This window comes from Lytechinus variegatus, chromosome 2 (assembly GCF_018143015.1).
Source record: "Lytechinus variegatus isolate NC3 chromosome 2, Lvar_3.0, whole genome shotgun sequence".
NCBI lineage: Eukaryota > Metazoa > Echinodermata > Echinoidea > Temnopleuroida > Toxopneustidae > Lytechinus > Lytechinus variegatus.
Window position 1 is genome coordinate 55,985,884 of NC_054741.1, and position 26,930 is coordinate 56,012,813.

General features: G+C 33.6%; 2 protein-coding genes across 3 annotated transcripts; one reads left to right on the plus strand and one right to left on the minus strand.

Moving 5' to 3' along the window:
* Positions 1–61: 61 nt before the first annotated feature.
* On the plus strand, positions 62–11,247 carry LOC121408421 (serine/threonine/tyrosine-interacting-like protein 1). 2 transcript variants are annotated; one of them, XM_041599899.1, is made up of 9 exons: positions 62–167; positions 1,430–1,562; positions 2,259–2,320; positions 3,478–3,580; positions 3,821–3,939; positions 4,667–4,830; positions 5,621–5,721; positions 7,547–7,659; positions 8,438–11,247. In XM_041599899.1, exons 1-9 carry the CDS (start codon positions 156–158, stop codon positions 8,570–8,572), a joined length of 942 nt encoding a protein of 313 aa, XP_041455833.1. In that variant the 5' UTR covers positions 62–155; the 3' UTR covers positions 8,573–11,247. The 2 variants fall into 2 exon arrangements, with proteins under 2 accessions (XP_041455833.1, XP_041455832.1); XM_041599898.1 differs by having other exon boundaries at positions 83–130.
* Positions 11,248–13,009: 1,762 nt separating this feature from the next.
* On the minus strand, positions 13,010–26,748 carry LOC121408422 (alpha-ketoglutarate-dependent dioxygenase alkB homolog 4-like). The gene is made up of 4 exons (XM_041599900.1): positions 26,667–26,748; positions 15,194–15,379; positions 14,199–14,438; positions 13,010–13,713 (listed from the first exon to the last, which is right to left on the minus strand). Exons 2-4 carry the CDS (start codon positions 15,308–15,310, stop codon positions 13,129–13,131), a joined length of 942 nt encoding a protein of 313 aa, XP_041455834.1. The 5' UTR covers positions 15,311–15,379; positions 26,667–26,748; the 3' UTR covers positions 13,010–13,128.
* Between the last annotated feature and the right edge of the window lie 182 nt (positions 26,749–26,930).

The following is a 26,930-nucleotide window of genomic DNA, read 5'->3' on the forward strand; positions in this document are numbered from 1 at the left end:
ACAAATATGGGAGGAGCTCACATGTTAGCCTTAGCAACGCACGCTATGCAATTCGGTGTGACTTGAAAAGCGAAACTCTGAGTCTAGCTCTCTGTCGATGTCGTCTTCTCTACCTCAGATTTTCTACCTAGTAAGAATTTTGCTCATGAATTAAGATGTCTTCGAAAGTAAGTCATATTAATGGTATTTATGTTCAAAGGTAGAGTAAGTTTGCGGATTGATAGGGGTCCTGTAATAATGACTAACGTTAGATTATTTTTTACTATTAAATATTTACCGGTAGCAGTCTAAGTTAAATAAGTTAATCAATATCACCCAGTACCATACTCATAATACCACTCCAGTAACCATGCCATGGTGAAAAATACCAAATGAATTGGCCAGAAAAAGAGCCAATCATTTCAGCAGGAGTTAGACATAAACTAAGAACAGATTAACAACATTAGTTTAGACTTTTCTTATTATTATGTTGCCAGGCAGCCCAGGGCCCATGCAGGGAGCAGAAAAAAAAGTTGAAAAAAAATTTCTGAGTCTGACCCAATTATTGTGAATAACTCATCTGTGCAGTCACAGATCAATATAACATATTAAATATTTATGTTCATTAATAACTGTTTTAAATATCATTAATATATTTTAATAGACATTATTTTCTTTATTTTGATTTTAGTAATATTATCGTTGTTGATATCATTATTATTATGTTTTAGCATTATAATTTTCTCAATGAATTTTATCATTATCAAATGAATGTTTGTTATCCCCCTGCATTCATTCAATGAACAAGGTTATGATATAACCATGTTCTCAGTTACATCCCCATGTGTGGCAAAATAATGGTGGCAATGTTTGGCTTAATTTCTCTTTTTATATAAGACAAATGGTTGATTTTCTAACACTGTCATTTTTCATTACAGCTATTCACCATATAACTTGGCACATATGTAAATTTAATTCTTTAAATCATTTTTTTCTTGATTAAAAATAGAGATTGAAAAATGAAAATTTTCTTGCCATCTTACTTTCCACCGATAGAGGATGACACAAGAATATGCCCAAAATTCAAGTTTTCGAGCGCTCTGGTGAATACAAAAAGTATTCCAAAGTTAATAATGAAAAATAAATTGCAACTTTTTACTATATGGAAATTAGTAATTTTGGTCCCAAAAGTGATATGTTAATGATTTTTCAACGTGTGTGTTATGTACAACGTACATTGGCATACCATAGTCCTACCTGTAGATTCCCACAGGCAGGATGGTTGCAGTGAACAAGTGTTATCCCCCTTTTTGAAAAAAATACTCATTGTACATGTACGGTAGTTGCTTCAGAGTTAGCACTGTTGCTTCATTGAATTGCATAATGCAGGCAAGACTGAGATGTGGTCCACTTGTTATATATCTCTTGAAATATGTTTGATTTTATCTAGGTATCTACCCCTCGTTTGATCAGCAAAGTTGGAACAAGAATATTAACGTGTGAACCTACTGAGCTCTATAATATCCTCCAACAGGCTACTGTCTTTCCTGCGCTAAGTGATCCAAACTACCTTTTACTATTAGGTGAGATTATTTTACTGCCCTTTTCAGAATTCATGCTGTGTGTAGCTGATTTTGTTGAACAACTCAGGCAAGAAGAAAATAGATCAGTATTTGATTACTAGTACCGTAACTAAAAATCAAACCATTTCATGCTAGAAATAACTTGGAGGATACTCAGTTAATAATAATAATGGGCATTTGTATAGCGCCATCTATCTAGAAATATTCTATTCCGGGGCCTGTTGTTATTATTATTACCCCGGCTTTAGCTCGAACTGCCCTTCAGCACTCGTGCATTCAAGAAATTAATCGTGCCAGGTACCCATTCACCTCACCTGGGTTGAGTGCAGCACAATGTGGATAAGTTTCTTGCTGAAGGAAATTATGCCATGGCTGGGATTCGAACCCACGACCCTCGGTTTTTAAGTCAGAAGACTTATCCACTGGGCCACAACGCTCCACCTCCAGTTGTGAAATAATACATTTTTTTATTGCTATATCTAGAAAATGTTTCCTCCATATAAACAAAGCAGTACATTTTTGCAAGTACCCGAATGGCTTGGAAGACCTCACCCCTCCCCCTTCCAAAATGATGATGACCAATCAATGGCCATCACTTCTGATGTTTGTTTCTCTATCAAATTATGTTCAAACCTCTCATAACCTTCAAGAAATATTTGTTACCCTTTTTGCATATATTATCTATTCCTTCAACAGATGCCAGACAGACAAATGAATATAATGAAAGTCACATCTTAACATCCAAAAGAGCACCAAGGGTAGGTTCTAAATTATGACTGCACAATGCTATGTATTTGATTATCACCAGCTGTGATATCACATGGAATATGATTTTTTTTTCAGCTTAAAGGAAACCAAAACCTAAGAAGACAAGTAATCTTATTGGAAAGAGTAAAATATGAGGAACAATTTGAAAAAAAGTTCATCAAAATCGGTTAAGAAATAAGCAAGTTATGGGAATTTGAAAACTCTTGTTATACTTTCTGTGGGCATCCTCAAGTTGGCAAACGTGCTTCAAAAAATGGCTGATTTTGTGGACAACTCTCCATTTGTTTTGTACACAAATTTTCAGATTTTCCTCATCTTTCAAATTGAATCTTGCCTCCTGAGCACAACATATGTCATGGGAAAATATAATCCACACCATATATGTCAAGGTCAGGAGGAGATAATGTGAAATATGTAAAATAAAGGGGAAAATCTGAAAATATGTGTACAAAACAAATGGAGAGTTGTCCACAAAATCAGCCATTTTGAAACACGCTTGCCAATTTGAGGATCCACATAGTAAATACAACAAGACTTTTTAATAGTCCATAACTTGCTTATTTCATAACCGATTTTGATGAAATTTTTTTAAAATCGTTCCTCTTATTTTACTCTTTCCAATAAGATTACTTCTCTTCTTGGGTTTTGGTTTCCTTTAATAGGGTAACTTGTATAAGGCAATGAATAGCTTTGCTGGTATCATTTCACAGTTTGCTATGCAGGAATGTTATGGATATATCATAATTTCATTAACAATCAAAGATTGTTATACCCAATATTCATAAAAGCCTAAAAACACCATTTTCAAAAACATTATTTACATGATATGATATTATAGGATATAATATGATATGTATAATATGTAATATATGACATATGATATTGTATGGCTTGATGTTATATGATACGATAGATAATATGATATGTGATATGATACAATATATCATATCAGATTAAAGATATGGTATGATTGATGTGGTATGCTATGAAATAACTTTCAACATAATACTGTACCACTTTTTTTTCCTTTTTTTGGGGGGGGAGGGGAAGAAACCCCATTAACATTAGACATTTGTGAGGAAATAAATTATGACATGGAAGGCAATGTCTACTGTATATGTTTTTTGTTTGTTTTGTTTTCATTTAGACTGCAGAAGACAAATTTCTGGTTCCGTATGGTGCAGAAATTGAATGCAAAATGCATGTGATCGTCCTTGATAATAATACTACAAGTCTTTCAAAAAGAGAAAGTAAGTAACAAAATATTCTGATAATTATTTTTTTATATTTCTTAATCCTTCAAATTTAAAAAAGTACACACTACTGTCACTACTATACATGCTACTTTGTTTCATGAAAAAGAGGGCCTCTTTATTAATTTCAGTAAAAGTTTAAGAATTGATGGAAAACACAATCCACAATTAAAGCTTTTATTCAATGATACATGCATCTTGTAAAAGAAATTCAAAATTCTTTGTGATTTTCTTCAGGTCCAGCCTTTAAGTGTGCCAAGGTGATGGCAGAGGCAGGAAGTAGAAACCCAGTTCGGATTCTAAGAGGAGGTTATGAGGAATTCTCTGCACTCTATCCCTTCCTCAGAACACAGAAGGTAAAGTAACATTGACATATTCTTGTCAACATTTCATAATTATTTATGAAAAAAAAATTCTATTCAAAGTTTCATACCTCAATTTCACATACATAATAACATACTTACCAAAGAAAATTTATGAATAATTATTCAAAATCCATCACATGCATAAAATCATTTGAGAATTAAAAAATGACAAATGTTATTCATTTATATTTTTCATGGAAATTTTGTCTGCTAAGGAATGTTAATTAAAAAATCCAATATATTGTCATTTAGGTTTTCTAAAACAATATTTTTTGGTTCATATTTCATTTTTTTAATTATGAAAAGTGGTTGGAATGCGTGGACATGAAATTCACTCTCAAGCTACCTAAAACCCACTTTTCCCTTCATCTTAATAGATTCTTCCACTTGCAGATCCATGGGGTGGAGTTTGGGGTTTAGGGGCATAGCTGGCTCCCCCCCCCCCCCTTTGAGAGGCACAATTTTAAAATTTGTTATGCGTTAAAACACGAGTGTGCCCTCCCCTCCCCTTTTGAAAGTGAGGACTTTTTTTGGAGGGGGGAGCTAGTCAAATTTTTCCTCTGGAACATGTGCCCTCCCCCCATTTGGAAGATCCTGGATCCACCCTTGGGTTTTTTCTTACTTCTGACTTTTTTGAAAATTTAAGTTAATGAAAAAAATCCTTCCATTTTGAAATTCATGCTCACCAATTAAATTAATTCCTTATCTTTCTAAACAGATATTATACATGCCACAAGAGATGGATGAACTTCGACCTTACCCTGTTGAAGTACTTCCAGGTCATCTGTACCTTGGTAATTATCAGCAAGCATGCAGTCCTGGGGTGAAGAAAGATCTGAAGATCAAAGGAGTGTTGCACATCTCACAGGATGCTGAGGAGTTGTAAGTCTACATGGGTATATCATCCAGGGGTATTTTTTTTCACCCAGACCATCTAACCTCTTGAACAGCCCATAGCATTGTGTGTTTAGTATACATGTTTCAATGGGATGTTCTTAAATGTGCTATACCTATGATGGCTTCATACACGGGGCAATTTTTCACTTAGAAATTATTAAGCTTCTTTGTTTTCAAATTTCAGATAAAGTTACAATGAAGTCTGCATAAGTTGACATTCCATATTAATAATGTCAGCATGAAAAATTACTATTTAATCTTAGGGGTTAGCATTTTTTTTCTCCGGCTATTGCGATGTTGGGTAGGCCTACAGCAGGCATTTCCTGTACTATGCTTATTTTTATTCATAAACTTAATTGCTTGCAGCACACCCTCTTGAAATTGATTACTATTTTGAAAGGAATTTAATTGATAATTAGGATAAAAATCTAGGGATTTGAAAAAAAATACTTAGTATGGTAAGAAGGTAAGCAGAATACTGTTTAATATATGAATTACTCATATGGCTCTTACTACCAATTATAAATGTGACTTTTTGTTTACTTTGTGAATGTAGTGAATATCATATTGTAAAATAAAACCCAGCTACCCCCCCCCCCTCCCCTCCCCTCCCATCCACAGTCACACATTCACAAACATGCACTTAATTCATCATACACATATTTTCATGTGAAATAATGTATTGAGCTGCACTGGCTATGAGCTCTTTTATAATTCAACGTTTACTTTTAGGAATAAATGTGTAAACTTTGGTCATATTTTTCTTTCATTATAGGCAAGAGGGGCTTGTTGGAGTTGAACTAATGCACTGTCCTCTGCCAGATGGAAATGAAGCAGACATGTTATCACAGTTATCACAAGCTTGTCAGTTCATAGGTGAGAAAAGGTTTTCAAAAATTGATTGATGATGATGTACTGGAAGATTTTACATTACTTGTTAATAGACTGGGCCTTGGTCTTAATCCTTTGAACCTGAAAAGCTGGAATACCTGCTTCAAGTCATGTAAAATCGAAAAGCAAGGGTTTTAGATATCAGATGACCTTTAAAAATGATGTCATTTTAGAGATATTCAGTTGATAAATTCATTTTATAATTTCACCCGGGGGGCCACTTCCATTCACGAGTGGATACCATGCGCGACCATGGGGTCTCAAGAAGCACCCTAAACACGTAATTTCAATATTCTGAAAATGCACCCCTTAACAAGTATTGGGGTGTCAAACCCTACCCTTAGCAAGTATTGGAAACAAAACGATAATCTTGGCAAATATTCCCTGAAATGAACCCCTAAACAAGTACAGGAATGTTTTATTGTTACGGGTCCTTCGGTCGTCGGCTTTACCTTATTTGGTTTAGTACGACCCCACCTTCTACACCTCACGCAAATCGGACCTTAAACACGAAGTGTTGGGGAAAAAAGGACATTTTTTATAAAACATTTTAATTTTGTTTTATCATCCCCGCAAATTTGACCCTAAACAGGTAATTGTCCTAGCGAAATAGATACCCTTTTTTCATTATTTTTGTGTTTTTGACACCCATCGTGAAAAAGATGTCCTTTTTACATGTTTTTTTGGTCGCGCATGGTATCCACACGTCAATGTAAGTGGCCCCCCCCAGGAATTTCATCGACGGTTGGCTTTCATTTATAAGGTTTGAGCATAAAAAAGACCAAAATATCATACCGTACCTAGAACGCTTGTGCAATAATACATAGCGAGTTGTATACAGACTATATGAAAGCTATTGCTGAATTTTCTTCCTTCAAATGAGTGATTTTTTAGAAAATTTTGAGATTATCAGTAGTACGGTTAGCTAAACAACATCAGCCAGGCCAGGCCAGGAACCAGCAGAGTAAGGTGCCGCTGACATTGCTGGGCTCGAATCATGACAATAGGAGATCATTTATTTCAAATGTCATGTATTCATTCATTTTGCTGATAAGCTTGATATCGGCTGATAATTCAGGGTGAGGGTCACGGCCGTCCCAATTAATTCAGGGTTCAAAGGTTTGATTAAAAGTGCATAGTATGAGAACATTTTAAGAAGCCTCATGTTGTCATTTGCTGGTCTCGAGTCAATCGTTCATACTTTCAATATAGAAATGTATACCGGTAGTTTGTGTGACATATCCATTATGTAGCATGTAAGGTTCCATGAGGGGGAACATGGATGATTTTTACTACAGCTTTAATATATTGGAAGTGTAAAAATGCTCTTATATGCTTTGTGTGCTACATAGAAAGTTAGCTTTTGCATTTCTTTTTTTTAATGAAGGAACAAATTGACGAGAGGCTTGCATTCATGCCATAAGTCATTACATCAAGTTGAATTAAATTGATAAAGGTTATTTTGTTTGATCAGATGGTGCAGCTCCGGATCCATGGCTTTATAATTCAATTGATTCATATTCAAACGAGTAAAATTAAAAAATAAAAATACCAAGTCAAACATATATAAAACATGAACTGAAAAGTTATGTAAATTATCTGAAGAAACAAATTCATAAAAGATAAGTACACATAATTCAAACAAATGAAGAATAATGTACCTATACATGTATATACTATGGTGGCCCCAAATTAACACTAAAAATTAATTGTTGCAACACACAAACTCATCTCAGTATGATACAGTGACTATTTATGCATTGTGCTACAATTCTGAATAAATTCATCCATATTTTGTTTCATCCAATAGGAAAGCATGTAACAGAGAAAAATGCAATTCTTGTAAGTAGTGAGCATGGGATAAGTCGGAGTGCCGCAGCGATCCTAGCCTACCTTATGTATCATTACAAGTGGACTTTACAGGTAAGCCATGAAAGTTGAACTGTATGCATGTGTGTGTGGAAGAATTAGTGAAGGGAAGTTCACCCTGACGATAAACGTGCTGTCAATGAAAACAGAAAACCTAGAGAAAAATATGTAATACTGATTCATTAAGACTGAAAACAGACGTGGGTATGAGATTAGGTATATACAAGTAATTTAACTCTTTTTTTTTTTTAAGAAAATGGATTTTTATGGAATTTTCATCGTATATGACACATGGAGAATCAGTTGGCACGTGATGTCACAAATTCAAAATTAAAAAAAATAAATAACTCCTTTTATTTAATCGTTGATGGATTTTCATCAAATCTTCATTTTTTTCTTATCTTTTTATTAAAAACCAACTCTATGTCACGGTGGACTTCCCATTGAAACTCATATCAAGGATGACAACCAGAAGGTCATTTCTTAGAGAAAAAATCAGTGATTTTCAGAAAAGTGTTTGTTTAAAAATTTCTACCAAGGATCATAAATCAAGATGTGGTTCAGGGTTATTTTACCTTTTTTATAGGCATTAAGGCTTTCCAGTTTTCACATTCTTTGCATGTTCCGGTTTATAACCATCAATTTCTTCAAGAGAGCTTACAAAATTGAGCAACACCTCGCATAATAAGTTTAAAGTTGATGTTGTCTACAAACAATAAGATTTTGATGTGTAGTATGTTTCACGGTAACACCTCAAATACTAAGTTTACAGGTTGATGTAATCTATAAATAGTAAGATTTTGTTTACTCCCACTATTTGTCAACTCAACAGAAAGCATACAAGCATCTGCAGACCTGCAAGAGCAACATCAGACCGCATCGAGATTTCATTTCCCAGCTCTCAAAATGGGAGGAACAGATATTTGAAGAAGGCGTACAGACAGATATATCAGACCCATACTACTGAAAGCAACGACAATACTTTGTTATAGTTCTCAGGCAGCCAATTCAAAACAATTTTTTTTTGAACTATGCAATATATTAAGAATAAAGATCAAAGCATGAGCTTGTGTTTTTTCATGAAGTCTTTGTGCTTGTTTATAAAGTATAAAGGTGTGTGAGAAATTATCATTACATCAGTACTGCCGTATCTCTATGCAACCTTTACTGGTAATTTATGTTAGAATGATGATTGATTTAGAGCAATCTGAACTTGGGAATGACTTTGATCGTAATCAAAGTCTTGTGATAAAATCTGAAGTTGTGATTGATTCTAATCCGTTATAACTCTTTATGACATGGCCTAAAAGCATTTCATCAATGTAGTGCTGGAATTGGAAATTAATTCCTTATTTTTAACAAAAGATCTGGGGGGTGTTTCACATAGATTTAAGTATGACTTGGAGTTGTACTTAAATACAGAATTGTGCGAGGTATGAAAAGCTTGACCACAATGGTCAGATCATGTCATGAGGACGTGCACTACTGCGTATCTATCAATAAGATTGTGCGTTGCATTTTAAGTACACGTCTGCATTTAAGTGCGACTAAAGTCATTCTTAAGTCTTTGTGAAACACCCCCTGGAACATTTTCTACATACAAAATCTGCTGTACCGTTTGTGCCAATTTTGTCTATTGTAATATACTTCTCTGCTTTGAAATTATATGTGATCAAAAAGATTGTCCACCTGGGCATTGTTACAAATTCATTGGTTGTATCTTTACAAAATGCAAAACCATTGTGCTCTAATACATTGGTCCACCGAATAATTGCTGGAGGTATTATTGACTTTACAGCTTATTTTGAAAGAATGATAAAAAATATGCAAACTATTGCCTTGTTCATTTTTGTGTGATTTAAGATGTTTCTATCTTATATCATCATCTACATGTACTTTCTTTGATTATGCAAGAATTCAATGAAGGTATTAAGCGAAATGAAGATCAAGGAATGCTAATCATTCATATTGAACATTACACAGCTTTCAACAAAGGATTTCATGATCATTGTACTTATGCATTACGAACAAATCAACTTTGTTATGAAATGTTCAAAGAACTATTTTCTCCACTTTGCAATATTTTAATATTTTTACATCCCTGCAATGAATATTTATTTGTATTCTAAATAAATGATTTGTCAGTTCCAGGTGCTCATGTAATAAATATATTTTCCCCCACTGTATTTTCCAGGGGAAAATTTGGAGCTCAATGATGTATTGAGCATGAGCATGCTTTTCTCCCCCAGCAAAAATATTGAAAACTATATGGAGCCACTGCTGAATCCCGGGCATGGTGAACAGCTGGTTGTATCTATTAGGAAACCCTTTCAGAATGGGGGGTACAGACTACAGACAACTAGAACAAGATCAAAAGCTCAAAATTTACCATTCAAAAATATTCAGTTTAACTTGCCTATATGTAATATAACTTTGTACAAATGCACCACATTAAGATAAGATAATCTAATCGACTTGTTCTTTAAAATGAGCAGTTTAATGATAATAATAAACAATAATGCTCAATTCTTGTATAGCGCATCACACATAGCATGTCCCTATGCCCTTCGCATGTCCTTTTTCTCTATTATTCACATCACTTCTAGCAGTTCTGCACTAAATAGCTAATGTACATTTTTAAAACAATGGTTTAACTTGCCTCTATTTTTTGTGTTTTTGACTTTTTTCATGTAATTTCTTAATAACATACTGGTATTTCTTATAGAAAAATATTTTACTCCTAGATACTAGAGATATTGACTATTGTAGATCTAAAAAGGAGTACAATATGCATAACCTGAGATACTATTGACATTATGAGCATACCAGTAGTCATTTATAAGCAACAGTCTGTATCATTCTGGGGAGCTGCAAAACGAATGTATGAACATTCCAATGTTTACAATGTGTGAGCATTACATGATCATGTAGAATCAAATTAGAATATTATTTGAAATAAAACCCAAAAGCAGAGCTGCCAAGTATTACGGATTTTCAGCATTTAGTACTGAAAAATGAGAATACTACTGATGGTTTCAGGCAAAGCACTGATTTCTTAAGTTTCAGTTTTTACCGGTATGTATTTGTCCTATGGTATTTCTTTAAAAATACTGATTTCCTCAGCAAAATACTGATTTTCAGCTTTTTTTGTAATACTGCAATGTTCTTGTTCAGGCTGGCAGCTCTGCAAATATGTATTTATGAAAATTTAGTGGAGTCAGAATTGTGACCTGAATGCCTTGATTTCTCTATTAAGACCAAGGGTAAGGATGTAGAAGGGATTTTAAATAAATGAGGATAAGGATTTTCATAAGGGTTTGGTTAGAGGAAAGTTGCATTTCACTTGATACAGGAATATTGTACATACAGTCCCAACACTCAAAGAAGGCTTACTTGCTGACAATATTGTGATGGTCTATTTTGAATATTTTCTGCACAATAACAAAGGTTGTCTATCCTTACAATTATTCATGTACAATCAAGTTATCTTCAAATCTTCTACATGAAAAATCAACCAACGATTTTATCATTGATGTGATTGACGATTGATGTGAACAAATAACAATATGCAATATACTTCCATTTCTGTATTCTTCTCTATTTATTAATAAGCATTGATGAATAAATTTCACTTATTTTGTACAACTTGTTTGTTGCAGTCTATGATATTGTTTGTATTTATTTCAGTATTGAGGTTTGAGTTTTGTATTGATTATTCTAATAGGTCTGCTATATTAGAGACCATGTATAAATCCTAACAGGCTCTGCTTATATCAAGCCATTATTCAAATGCAGCATAACAAGACTTCATAATGTTACACTATATTTCTACTCACAAAAAAGGTTTTCTATTCTTATAATTTCATATAAGTTCTTCTTTTTTTAAATTCAACCCAGCTGTAGATCTATTTGATGTGAACAAATGGTACTCCACAACATACTTCCATTTCTGCATCATTTCTTCAACAATTTCTATTTAATGCATATGTTCCTTTTCATTTCTCATGTCTTTTGTTTATTAGAACAAAAGAAAATCCACCTAGATTTGAGTTGCATAATTTTGACATTATAAAGTTAACATGAATAGTAAAATAAAGGATTCATTATAATGAACATCATATTAAATTATTCAAATGGGTGGTATAAATGTATGTAAAACCCCTCAAATGATGAGCTGATTTAATACAAACCCTTAATAAAGGTCAGTAGAAAGTACTCACCCCACAAATCTTCGTACTCCCCTTCATTGCTGTTGGCCATCTCTAGGCAAATTAACATACAAAAAGTTTAATCTATAACAAAACTGTTTGTGACAGACCTGTACCAGGGGCGACTGAATAGTTTTTTTAGCCTAAACATAGAAAGGATTAAGATTGAAGACCAAATTTGGTCCATACAATCTTTCACATTTCTTAATCCTACCAACCAAATTTCTTGGTCTTGCTATATTGGGTCTGATTTTACAGGTTCCAGTATCAATGGCCCATAATTTCAAATCGGGTTTAATTCTAAACTCTAATCTAAATTTGTGGTTTTACTAGGGATAGCCAATAGTGGCATCAATCTCGAACAGTATAATTTCAATGTAACAGCTTATTTTTGTCTTTGAATCATTCTTAACTGTTTTGGGAAGATAAATGAAATAGCTTTCTACACCATTCATGAGTTAGGAAAGAGCACAGTAATCACAAGAAATATACAATGCAAGGAAAATGTTGACATTTATGGCTTTCCATAAGTTTAGCACAAAGTTAGACCATGTTCTAAGTTAAACCTGACTTCAGAATACAGACCATAGTGTCTAATGAAAAATGTACAAACTTGAGTTGGCCTCCTTTTGGGTTAATGACATGGGATGCTTCTATTACTGGTATTTTTACTTCGCCTTGGTCTCAGGGTGATAGTGATGAACCCAAGTCTCATAAATAGACATAACCCATTCCAAGTAATTGGATGGGCTACCATCAAAAGTCTCATCTCAAATCATACTTATCAGCTGCAGAAACTTGACGACAGCTTGACACTCGGGTTTGTCAATTTTTTATGTATCTGTAAAATAAGACTAGAAATTGCTATGACCAAGAAATTTGGTGGGTAGCATTAAGAAACGTGAAAGATTTTATGGCCCAAGCAAGTCTCCGATCTTTGAATCTTTTCTATGTTAGGCTCAAAACTTTTCAGAAGCCCCTCGTATATCATTGTTTTCATAAAGGGTCCTAACAGTCGAAACTCAAAAGTAAAGAAAACTACTTCCTTTCTGACATTTTGAATTTAAACTGTCAAATGTTTATAATCTCACAAAACTTCTGTATTCAATGGTCTCACCTCATTCTTCGAATATTTTACTACCATATTTTCAAAAAATTCTGGGTAATTTCAAATTTCCATAGATACAAATAGTTACACTGAAATACATTTATTTCAAAATTGGATATTTCTGTTCACTGAAACCCTCCTAGGACGGTTTGAGAAAATTGATATCTGCTCATAGAACAAATATTGCAGTAAAATCAGTCATAACCTTCAGTGTACGACTGTTCCATCATATGTCAACGCAATGTTCAAGAGTTCTTGACCAAGAGCTTCATTTCTCCCACCAGGCAAGAAATCTGTGGCAAGCTCACGTAGGGTCACAGCGATGCGTCGAGCTCGAATGGCTTCTCGTGGTATTGCATGCTTCCACTTATATCTAGCATCGTTACTCAGTATTATCAAACTTTTCCTTGGCATTGGCATCAATAGTTCGTGCACTAGCCATTCCTCTTGCTGGCTTCCAACATTATGGTTGTCTTGCTGATTTGTTCCAGATTCATTGGGTACTCCATGACAAGAAGTATCAGTTTCATATTTCAGTAATAGGGAAGTGTCCGAGAGAAGATTGATGGTGACGAGTCTGTTCCCCCATAGCCAGAAATCATCAAAGTGAAGATCAATGGCCGACCCTCTATCGGGCGTGTACTCTAGGTGGCACTGCTCAACAGGAAGAAAGTCTTCAAGCTCTGGGAGACGGTTCATGCGAGACACCAGTGGTTTGCTGAAAGTTGGTAGACCAGTGAAGCCACCTTGCTTGACTTTTCTACGTTTGAAGTTTGGTTTAGGGCCATAGTCCTGTTGATTGTAAACACAAGAAAATACAATAAATAAAGTAGTCATTTAATTTCACAGAAAACGAAATTACAGTTTCATGCTATGAATATAAGAATGCTAGAAATGATAATTAACTTTGATACCAGTTGCAATTAATTAGATTTATACACCCCTGTGTTTAAGTATCAGGCTTAGCCAAAAGAAATGCTAATTAGAAGTGGGGGAAAAATGTTCTACTTTTTGCAATTTCTAAAAAATCAAAAACTTATGTGCACCCAGACTGTAATGCCTGTTGCAATAGATATCCATGACATTATTCACAAAATTCATTTTACAGAATAAGCTTGTGAATTACAGGCCTACATGTGACACCTCTAAAGGCTACAATGTATACCCTATAACAAAGAATAATTGAACAACACTAAACCTCAACAAAACTTCAATACAAGTTGGCATTTTTTTATAAATGGGAAACGCGTTTTCACTGATCATCTGGAAGGACTTACTTGTTTGAATCTTCCTGACTGAGACGCCTTCCATGGACTCCTTTCAATCCTGTGCACCATCTCCACTTCCTCTTGGTCCGTTATAAAGTCAGGTATTACTTGTATCCCAGGCAAGACAAAACCCTGTGTAGCATGGTGATCAGGGCATCCTATATCTGATTGCGTTCTCTTGTCTCTCATCCCCTCAGAATGTGGAGGAGGTTGGATTTTTCCACACAAGTAACAGTATCTCCAGAGTTCCTATTATACGATGGACATTAACCAGGAAGGCTAATATTATATAACTATTACATTCCCCGCAAGATTAAGGTCAGACTAATTGATCAATAAATTCATACATCTTTCTTTTTTATCATTCATGAGTAACCAGACTGTAACACAAAAAAGTAAATTTTCCTTCAATCCAAACAGTGTCACTTTTCAATGACAAACATGTCAAGTGAAAGTTGATGTACTGGTATGTCAATGGCTAAAATTAAAGAACAATTTATGTGTAAACATGAAATAATCCATCAAGTCATGCACGAGTTGGTCACCAATTTGACTAGAATATAATTATTTTTTAATGATTGTTCAATAGACCCAATTTGGAATGGCAGAGCACTGTTCTTATTGCGGACCATAGTAAAGGAAAGTTTCCATTAAAAATTCTTTGTACAAAGCCCATGACAAAACAGTTGCAGCTCAAAATAAAATCTTTCAGTGGCAGATCCAGAAATTTGAAAGAACATGGGGCAACTTAAAAAAAAAGGGGGTACAGATCAGAGTGAGCTACATTAATATGTATGTCCCACGGGTGATTAAACTTCTCAAAATGTATATAGGGTGGGGGCATGCATCATGATCCCTTATGCTCCCGCAGGGATCCGTCTCAATTTTTTAAAATCTCTACTACTAGTTTTAATGAGATATTTTACAATTTCCATAATTTTTTCTGAGGATTATCATTACTCTAAATGATCTAGCCTAGGGGTCAGTTTTTACATAATCCTTACCTGAAAATATTCCCTGCCTGCTGGTGCATGCTTCACTTGGATATCTTTGGCCTCACAGACGAGGCAGGAGCGGATTCCTGTACATCCACAAGGCCTTGGATAATGGAGTCCTTCCATTCAAGGAAATTGCTGCTGGACTCTGCAAATTTGAATTGAGCTAAAGTGATTTTCGGCTTTCGCACGAACCTTGATAAAACAAGAAAGAGACACACAAGAGGGACAGGCAAGTTAGTCAGTGGTGAGTGGCATACAAAAAACATGGGCTAGCATAAAATATACGTAAGTTACATTCATGTTCAACTCATGTCATGGATACTGGTTCTCACTTCTGCTTGGCTAATTTCATTAGCACATGTTATAAACTGCAGGATGTAAATTACATTATGAATCTAATTCTTTGATTCATTTGAACTGAATCAAAATCAAAACTGATATAAATTAAACAAAAGCAGAAGTCTCAGGTTACAATGGCGGATGGATACTTGCAGTCTGCAACTACCCTGTCATTGAGTTTATACAACATACAAACACCACACATTCAAAAAGTCTCACTTAAATTGTAACATAAACACGCTTAGAACTTTTATTCAACTCATCTATGATCCATTTTTCATTAACCCTAAATAGACTGGGCTATTTCAACGCCTAAGAAGATGGGGGGGGGCTGATTCAGCCCCCCCTTATGATCTCGGCCGTCGATCACGCGATCGCGACGAAAATTGGCACAAGCGTTACCCATGGTATTATCTACAAAACTATAACATCAAATTCTGCAAAAAATCTCATGTCTCATTAATTATGCTAATTTATGCATAAAATCATAAGTTTGCTCTAATTAAATAAATAATGCCCCTGAAATGCTAATTTTTGTTTCACATACTCTAGATAGGCATCTGATCAAATTGATTTTTTTTAAATTTCAAAATCACATTCATTTTCTTATGTATTCTATTGTTTTCTAAATTTCTTATGTATTTCTGTGTTTTTTGACTTTTTGTTTTTTATTATTTTTTCAATGGAAATTGTCGGGGACTTTATTTTGACCATAAACAAGATAAAATTAATTGATTTCAAGCAGTAAAAGGAAAAATAATGATACATTTATGAATTTAGGCTAAGAACACTATTTGCATTGGATTTGTACACAAATTCACGTTTTTGAGTAATTTTGGGTCTGCATGCACTTACGAAATGTTGCGTAATTTTGGAACCGCGTACGGGGGGGTCACAATTTTGGTCTCAAAAGTTGCGCGAGACTTGAAATTAAAAAGTCAGTGAGCGACGCGGTCAAAAAATTTCGCGCGATGGATTTATTGCGAAAAATGTCGAGGGGGGGGCTGAATCAGCCCCCCCCCAGTCTTTTTAGGGTTAATATTCTAGATCTACTTCTATCTACTCTCTAACGTTAGCCTAGCAATTTTTTTATTCACCAGAGCACTGTAAAAAAAAGTGTTTTTGTGAGGCCTTCTACTGATGAAAAGTATTAACCCACAAACAAAGTTTTGCATTTAATTCGCGTGCGTCGGGTAACGTTGGTGAAGAACAATAGGAAACAAGATGGCGGCATAAACATCAGGCAAGTCTCTTCCGTCTTGTCATGATATTTTTCTCATTTTTTTGATGAATTCTTCTTTAAAAATAAAATCGATGGCGCAGAAATGTCGGAAATGAAGTTGCATCCCATGTGCATGATTTAGGGCTAGATCTTTTAAAAGGAAAGTAGACATCTAGGGGGCGAAAGTTTCAGGTTTTGGCGGCCTACAGTGCTACACGCACGTGAATGGATAGGGATACCTGACTTCGTTGAGAGTAACCTTACGTTAGAAAATGATTTTTACTCTCTAGAAGCCTCCTGGCTACCCCCCCTGGGGTTTGTGTCATGATTGTGTGACATGACCGTTTGTACATTATTGAAGATTGGATTGTTTCGTACAAGAAGAATTCAAATCTTGATCTAGAAAGTATTCAGTTGCAGAATTTACATTACATATTTATGTGAATATTCTTAAAAATATCATTTTTGCAACTAGCCATACTATTGATTCACTTGATTTTTCACACACAAAAAAAACAATTAATTGTTTTCGTTGTATATCAAATATGGATTCTTGATTTTGGAAATATACAATGAAACAAACACGAAACAGTATGTTTGGAAAATGGAATGGAAATGGATTTTGTTCCGACAATTTGAATCTTAAAAAAAAAACAAGGACAAAATGTTCACGAAACAAAACTTATATTGGTTGCAAAGTTGGCAATTTGTTTGTTGATGCATGATCCATTTTCGCTTACGGCAGTTTATTTTCTTTTCCTTTTGGACAAGCATAACTTTTTAAGGATATTGGTTTTCAATACTTGTGAAAAAAAGGAATATTTAAGAAAAGGTGATATTTTATTTAAATTCACAAATATCGCAAGAAATAAAGTTTGAAAAAAAAATGTAGAGAACTAATTGTATGTTCGAAAATGCACATGCAACAACAATATGCTGATACATATTGTAATAATATACATGTATACTATTTGTGCTTTTGCAACTAACATTCAGATGGCCATTGGTAATAAGTTAATACTGATTTGAATAATTATTATTTCTCTTAAAAAACATCGAATTCGAAATATACTTTTTTTTCATTCATTGAAATCGTCTGTGTAGGGACGACTGCTATAAAAGAAAGTATAAATTACGTAGATTGGGTTTGGAAATTTGGTAGTTCTGCTGATTGTTGCAAGAGTAATGACTTATTGATGTTACTGTGAATAGTTGGAATTTAAGGTTCCTTCATTATTTTTTTTATCCTCTTGAATTTTTGGCCTATTAAAAAAAAATCATGCTACATGTAGAAAGAAAAAATGAATCGAAATTTAAATACTTGGAGTGTATATTGAAAAATGAGGACATTTTTAATGAAGAGGGAATCTTATGTAAGAGTAAATTTTGCTGGGTTTATTTATTTAATCTGTACTCTTACATTTGGCTTTCCATACTTTATTGTTTATATTCAACTGGTATATTTTCATTCCAACTCATCTCATCCTTCTTTCCATCCTCACAATCCACATACATTGTCATAATCTCATCTTTCATTCCATCTCCACAATACATCTCACATAGCAACACAGGTCCATTGCATTTCATTCATTCATTCAGTTTCCCCTCAGTCATGCTTCCTGGTTTTCCTTTAGCTTTCCACTCCACATGGTCTTATTGTTTAATTCTCATTAGGATTCAGTTTAACTCATGATCACCCTTCTCTATTTTCTGATTGGTTCTTATTTGTAAATAGGGTTAGTTCATTTTATAGTTCATACCATTTTCCTTGTATTTGATTGGTTGATTTCTATGATTATCCAATGTGGGTACATATACATTGGCAGAACTTCCCAAATATTGGATTGGAGAGTACTAAAGTCAGTGCTGATCTGGCATGTCTGGACTTCATCTTGTTAACTTCTAGTTTATTCTTTGTTCACCGTATCTTCAGTTTAATAATCTTAGGGCATACTCGTGATATAGGCCCCGCTCGAGAAAAAATTTGTAATCGATCATACCTCAATATCTAGGTTGCTAACTTCAGCTCACTATATATACTCGTGATATAGGCCCCGCTGCTGTGTTGAATGGCTTAGAATGCCCGTTCGCGGGGCCTGTTTCACGAGTATAGTACTATAACCGTTATATAGGCCCCGTACTACGGCACTTCAGTCACTCCAACACAAGAGCGGGGCCTATATCACGAGTATATATTAAGCTTGCATTCTAAGATAGTCGCGAAACAGGCCCCGTCCAATGCGCTTGTCCCAGCATTCGCACGTGTGTGGGGCTCGGATGACGGCTATATTAGTATACTCGTTATCGAGGCCCCTTACACTGTTATATCATGGAAAATAACGTGGTCATGGGGCTTGTTTCCCCGCGGCCGGTGAGAATTATCATGGGCGGCACTGTAGGGTGCCGGGGGGGGGGGGGGGGCTTGGCAACAATTTATGTTCTAAATAAACAAGGAGAGAGGACATTAGTTTACTTCTTCAGAAATTTATTTGTCGATTTATTCATGTATTAATATAGTTATTGACTTTATTTACCAATCGATTGTATTTATTAATTAATGTATTTATGTTTTTTCTTTTGTGATATAAAGAGTCAGAAGTATCACTCGTTTTTAATTATTTTTATGTGCGGAAGTTCATTTATTTCAATCTATTGTAATTGATTAGTTAATGTATTTATGTTGATTAATAAATGCATATATATATTTATTCATTAATCATTTCATTTATTTGTTTTCATTTTTTTTTTGTGATGTAGAGTCAGAGGTATCATTCGTTTTTTAATTATTTTTATGTGTGAAATTTCATTTATTTATTCATCAATCTATTTTAATAATTAATGTATTTTTAATTTATTAATTAATCCAGGTTAATCATTTAATTTATTCATTTTCAGTTTTGTTTTCTTTTGTGATATAGTGAGTCAGAGGTATTATATTCGTTTTTAATTCTTTTTATGTGTGGAAGTTCATTTAATCTATCTTAATTAGTTATTGTATTTATAATTATTCATTAATCATTTGATGTAGAGAGTCAGAGGTATTCGTTTTTGATTATTTTTATTTGTGAAATTTCATTCAATTCATTTTAACTGATTAATTATTGTATTTATATTTATCTATTAATCATTTGATTTATTTGTTTTCATTTTTTTTCTTTTGTGATATAGAGAGTCAGAGGCATCATTCGTCTTTAATTCTTTTTATATGTGGAAGTTCATTATCATTCCCCTTGTTTTTGGAAAATAAATTGGAGCCCCCCCCCCCCAGCATTTCATTGTAATTATTTTTTGTGGGGAGGGAGGTGTCATCAATAATCAAATTATATAGTTCTTGTATAATTTCCTCCGAATCTTTCACTTGACGTAATGCTGCGAAAGAATCCATTTATTCATTCATGTATCATATATCTATTTATAATCACCTGGATGTAAGTAGTCAATATATATTTATATACAAATGTATATATTCAAAATTCAATATTGTAGCATTCATCTGGCTTCCTGTGTATTATTAATTTCTTATATTTTTTCTTTCCTTTCATAAATGCTCCCCCCCCCCCCCCCCCCCCCCCCCCCGCTTCCCCACTTTTCACTTTTCATCCATTCAGAAAAGAAAACGAATAGGCATATTTATTCGGGAAAGATTTAATAATTTTCTTTTGGTCAATTTCATTATTGCTTGAGGATACAGCTGTATCTACACTATATAATCAACTTAATCTGAGACTTATCCCCCCGCCCCAACAATTGGGGATAGGCCTATCATTATGCATATTATCTATTTTACGTATAAAGTAGGTCCTACTTTCAAAGTACAATTTCTGTTTTTACCTAAATATCCATTTATTAATCTTTTGTCTTTTAAAAAAACTTACAATACCGTTCGTTGATATGCCAGTATGATATGAAAGTATTTATAGCTTTATAAATAGAGTAGAATTAACTGAGCATAATGCCGAAAATTTCATCAAAATCAGATAACAAATAGAGTTATTGAATTTTAAAGTTTAGCAATATTTTGTGAAAACAGTCGCCATGAATATTCATTAGGTGGGCTGATGATGTCACATCGCCACTTGTTCTTTTGTATTTTATTATGTGAAATTAGGTTCATTCAATTTTTTCCCTCCAAGAACTAGAAAATTGGAATGTCAATTGATATAGTGCATTAGATATTCATAGCTGCAATTTATTTCATTATAAGGGAGACATATTATTCACACAAGTATGAAATAATTAAAAAAAAAACATGATTTTATGTAGTAAGATAAGAAAACGGAAAGTGGGGATGTGACATCATCAACCCACCTAGTGAATATTCATGACGACTGTTTTCGTAAAATATTGCTAAACTTTAAAATTCAATAACTTTATTATTTGTTATCCGATTTTGATGAAATTTTCGGCATTTTGCTCAGTGGATTCTACTCTATGTATTGAGATATAAATATTTTCAGCCCGGACCATCCCTTTAATACTGATTAAGCCACTTGAAGATTGTTTGTAACTGTATTTGATTGTATGGTTTTAATGATAATGGATTTTTGTTTGCTGGAAATAACGGCATTCCGCATCAACAAATAAAAAAAATTTGATCGATCGTCATTTCATTAATAATTCACTATCCAAATATTGCATTTTTTTTCTTCGCCTACACGGTATTCATTTACTTACTAATACCCTCGCCCCCCCCCTCCGATTTCCTTTTCTGTGATTTTTCATTTTAAGGAATTTAATGTGTCCCCCAGATCCGAGATTTCGGGGCGGGGGGGGTGCAAATTTGAGAAGAAAGTTGGTGGTGCATAGGTCTGTCTGCATGATTGAATGCGTCGTACACAGGTACGGGTCCAGTAATTTTAAAGGGGCGGGGATACAGGCTGGTTGGACACATTGCCATTCATGAAATCCATGGTCGGCCACTCAAAGAGGAAGAGGTACAATTTCTTTTTTTTGGGGGGGGTGATATGGTAGTTTATGTACATTTTACTTTAATTTTTACCTACAAGGTAGGCCTACCATACGGCCGAAATAAACGAGAACGCTAACTGCGAACATTTTGTGTATTATAATCCATGTATTAAGCGCTATGACTAGAGCACACTAAGCTCTCTTTAACCCTAAACAACAAACATTTATTTAATGTTTAATTACTAAACTAAAAAAAGGAAAAGGACTATACAGTGACGCATTAACAGGATATGAAAGGGGCGCGAGCTGATTTTTTTTTCACACTTGAAAATAGGATGCGAATGCTATCGAAGTTCGAGTTGAATTTTGTTCATATATATCGACACGAAAAGAGTATGTTTTTAAGCACTGCTGACAAGTAGGAGTGAGAGGGGGGCATCTTGTTCAACACTTAACTTTTCTTGTAGAATTTGATCCATTGCAAAACAAACTCATCATCATCATCATCAACATCATCATCATATCACCATCACCCTCAGCTATTTGAAAGAATAGGCCCATTCTGCTTTATCAATGTTATAAATGTATTAATTCAATTAGTATAAGTTTGGGATTGTCATTTTTTTTTCAAGCAATCTGCTTATGATGACAATCCTTCTGCAAATTGTGAACATCATATAGTTAATCATTTTTGTCTGGAATTATCTTTTTAGTAATCTTTATTTACAATTTATGCCAAAAATGCTAACATATTATGTTTATTATGTTGTGAAAAATGTATTATACAAATGTTATGGATGCAGAAGAAAACAATAAATCAAATCAATCAAATCAAAAATAGTGTATTTTGAATGATTTCCGTATTGGCGTTTTCCTTGAACCGTTGTCTTCTTTGAATAGATTGGAGCATGAAATTATAGGTCTATAATTATTTTTTTTATTTGGGAGCAATATTTTTTTTACCAAAATCCCCATCATCTTGGAATATAATATTTTTTTTCTTTTTTTGCCACTTAATAAAAAAACCCACAGCACCCCCTACTTAAAAATCGTTCCCAGTGCCCTGCTTAATCGTTTATAGAACATTTGGCGGGGATATTTTTTGTTCATTTCTCTATATTTGAGATTTACATAATTCTTGGTTTGATAATCAGATCATGCTTTATTTTTCGTTTATATAATTGTATTTCTTGAAGACGAAATGATATGACTGTTGTGTTTCAGTGACATTTGTTACCTTGTCAGTTTCGTCCGTTTAATAGTTTCTGGAGGGTAAGAAATTAACTTTATTTTTAGCATTATATTTACGATATATATATCCAAAATGATATTGCTTGCATCATGTTGGATTCATCTGCAAATATCATTATTTGACATTGATTTACATGTACATAGTTTCATACTAACATAGTATCCTGTTTCCAGGCGACATCCAACAATTCTATAGGCGCTGTTTGTCATGCAGTTGCATCATACATATTCAATGAGGTCACAAATCGTGGCATGTTCTGATGTTTTTAATAATTATATAAATGCACAAATTTAGAATGAGAAATCAGATAAAGCACAAAAGTATTTCTAATTTCATTTTTCTGTTTTTTATATACAAAAGCCACATCACAACACGTTTTTCTCGTTATGATTTCGTTTTTGTGTTTTCAAAAACCAAACTAAGTGGCTGATTTCCGTTTTCGCTTCTTCATGATTGGAACGGAACAGAAAACAAATCAATCAATTAGTACCTTGATTGTGCAGGTTACTGGGCAAGTGAAAGTGACAATTACAATTGATCTTAGCAAGACATCCATTACATAAATGGGTAGAATACAATTTCATATAATAAACACTAATTAAAGTATGATAATTTCATTAGAGAATATCGAAGTTCTTAACCAAAATGCGAGACAATAAAACAAATATTTTCTTCAAACATTTAGTTTAAGAATATTTTTTTTCTATGTTTCTGTTTTATCATCAACTTTGCGTCAGGGTAAAATGCCCCCTTATCGTGTCACTTAATAGACAACATTTTTCCCCGAAACACTGCAAACATGAACGAATAAATGAATACATGTATATATGAATAAACCAGGAAATGAATAAGTAAGTGAAACAATACGAAGGAGAACGTGAAATAAGTAATGCATTAGCCCCCCCTCTACAGTTTCACGTATTGGCTTTAGTAAGATAACAGAATATATTTTGTTATATATTTCTAATACTATACGGAATACAGAGAGATCAAATCCATAAGCAAAAAAGAGAAATTAACGATAATGGTTGGTCTAACATCAAATAAAACAAAAAGTTTAATACAAACAAATACATCAACATTTAAAGGACAAGTCCACCCCAACAGAAAATTGTTTTGAATAAAAAGAGGAAAATCGAACGATCATAACGCTGAAAATTTCACCAAAATCGGAAGTAAATTAAGAGAATTATAACATTTTGAAGTTTAGTTTAATTTAAAATAATAGAAGTATATGCACATCCAGGTCGGTATGCAAATGAGGAAACTGATGACGCAACCCACTCACTATTTCTTAAGTATTGTATTGTATGAAATATTATATTTTCCAATTTCTTCTCATTGTCAAGTGAAACAATTCCCTCCTGAACATATGGTTCCTTCACGTTGGCCCGTATTGTATAATATGTGAAAATGAAATATTGCATAATTCAAAAAAAAAAGAAAAGAAATAGCGAGGGACATCAACTGTATCATTTGCATGCAAATGAGTTGTGCATAATATAAATCACTAATAAGCGAAACTTTAAAATATCACAACTTGAAATATCCAGCGTTATACTAGCTTGATATTTCTCTATTCAAATCAACATTTCTCTGGGGGTGAACTTGACCTTCAAACAAAATATAAATTCCTGTTATGTAACGAAAAATAAGGTTACTATAACACCTTCAACTACGACTAATTCAAAAAAGGTAAACGATTATTTTTAATTCAGATTATATATTTATGCTTTTAAACTGTCAAAGTCATTCATGCTTGAATGATCGAGGAATCCTCTGAGAATACCAGGTGAAAGAGAAGATAGGCTAAGCTTTACAATGATTGCCGTCATCATTTTGTATAGCCATTATAACTAACCGAATGAATAAAAATAAATGAAAAATAAATTAAGTGTATGGCCCTGTATCACCAAAAGAAAAAGATGAAAAAATAATAAATAAATAGATAATAAATAAATAAATGAATGAATGAATTAATCAATTAATTATTTTCCAAAAATACAAAGAATTAAAAACGAATAATACCTCCGACACTTTATATCACAAAAGAAGAAAAATATTGAAAAGAAATATATTAAATGATTAATGAATAAAATGATATAAATACATTAATTAATCAATAAAAATAGATTGACAAATAAATTAAATGAACTTCCACACATCAAAAAAATTAAAAACGAATGATAACTCTTACTCTCTATATCACAAAAGAAAAAACTGAGAACAAATAAATTAAATGATTAATGAATAAACACAATAATCAATTATAATATATTTATAAATGAATGAAATTTTACACATAAAAATAATTAAAAACAAATGAAGATTCTGACTCTTTACTTCACTAAAGAAAAAAAACTGAAAAGAAATAAATTAAATGATTAACCTGGATTAATTAATAAATATAAAATTCATTAATTAATCAATTAAAATAGATTGATGAATAAATAAATGAAATTTCACACATAAAAATAATTAAAAACGAATGATACCTCTGACTCTCTACATCACAAAAAAAATGAAAACAAATAAATTAGATGATTAATGAATATACATTTATTAATCAATAGAAATACATTAACTAATCAATTACTAGTACAATAGATTGAAATAAATGAACTTCCGCACATAAAAATAATTTAGAACGAATGATACTTCTGACACTCTATATCACAAAAGAAAAAAAAACATAACACTGAAAACAAATGAATTCAATGTTTAATTAATACATTAATTTTTAAAAACAATCGATTGATAAATAAATGAACAAGTTAATAACTATATATTAATACGAATAAATCGACAAATAAATTTCTGAAGAAGTAAACTAATGTCCTCTCTCCTTGTTTATTTGGAAAATAAATTGGAGACCCCCCCGCCCCCTCCTACAGCGCCGCCCATGATATTCTCTCCTTGTTTATTTAGAACATAAATTGTTGCCAAGCCCCCCCCCCCCCCCCGGCACCCTACAGTGCCGCCCATGATAATTCTCACCAGCCGCGGGGAAACAAGCCCCATGACCACGTTATGGGGAAACAAGCCCCATGACCACGTTATTTTCCATGATATAACAGTGTAAGGGGCCTCGATAACGAGTATACTAATATAGCCGTCATCCGAGCCCCACACACGTGCGAATGCTGGGACAAGCGCATTGATTGGACGGGGCCTGTTTCGCGACTATCTTAGAATGCAAGCTTAATATATACTCGTGATATAGGCCCCGCTCTTGTGTTGGAGTGACTGAAGTGCCGTAGTACGGGGCCTATATAACGGTTATAGTACTATACTCGTGAAACAGGCCCCGCGAACGGGCATTCTAAGCCATTCAACACAGCAGCGGGGCCTACATCACGAGTATACATACATAGTGAGCTGAAGTTAGCAACCTAGATATTGAGGTAGTATAATCGATTACAAGTGTTTCTCGAGCCGGGCCTATATCACGATTTTGATAATCTTAGTAATTCAGGAGAGCTTTCGAGACTGAATGTACAGGAGAGCATAGGAGACTGAGTTTATGATTTTGGAAGTGAACAAACTGTCATGTTACAATTGGATCATGTTGACAAGAATGCGCACAAAACAATGACACAAATTTCAATAGGTGGGACACGAAGCAATCTATACTTGGCCCATTTACATTTTGAACAAAAATATACAAGGATATCTGTTCTACAGTAATCAATTGAATTACCAGTAGGAACTACTATAATCATTTCTATGATTTTACAGTATGAAAGTGTAAAACTTACCAGAAATTGGTTAACAGTGATTCATTGAAGGTACGGCAGGCACTGAAAAATGCATGTGAACGTACGGTACGGTACGTAGAGTCGTAGACGTCTATAATTTTCATCTGATACGATGTGTGCGTGATCCTGCAGTATCAGTTCTGGAATGTGGACTTGATTTTCATTTAAATTTAATACTTTGTTTCTTTCATAAGCTCGCAATAAACCAACTTTTTAATGTTTAAGTCGCAATAAACCAACTTGATTTTCATCATTGTATTCTTA

Coding starts and splice junctions, on each gene's coding strand:
- LOC121408421 (XM_041599898.1), top strand. CDS start 98: ATGTCGTCTTCTCTACCTCAGATTTTCTACCTA. Junction 1,563..2,258: donor AAACTACCTTTTACTATTAG/GTGAGATTATTT, acceptor TTCCTTCAACAG/ATGCCAGACAGACAAATGAA. Junction 3,581..3,820: donor AAGTCTTTCAAAAAGAGAAA/GTAAGTAACAAA, acceptor GATTTTCTTCAG/GTCCAGCCTTTAAGTGTGCC.
- LOC121408422 (XM_041599900.1), bottom strand. CDS start 15,310: ATGGAAGGACTCCATTATCCAAGGCCTTGTGGATGTACAGGAATCCGC. Junction 14,439..15,193: donor CAGGCAGGGAATATTTTCAG/GTAAGGATTATG, acceptor ATCGTATAATAG/GAACTCTGGAGATACTGTTA. Junction 13,714..14,198: donor AGTCAGGAAGATTCAAACAA/GTAAGTCCTTCC, acceptor TACAATCAACAG/GACTATGGCCCTAAACCAAA.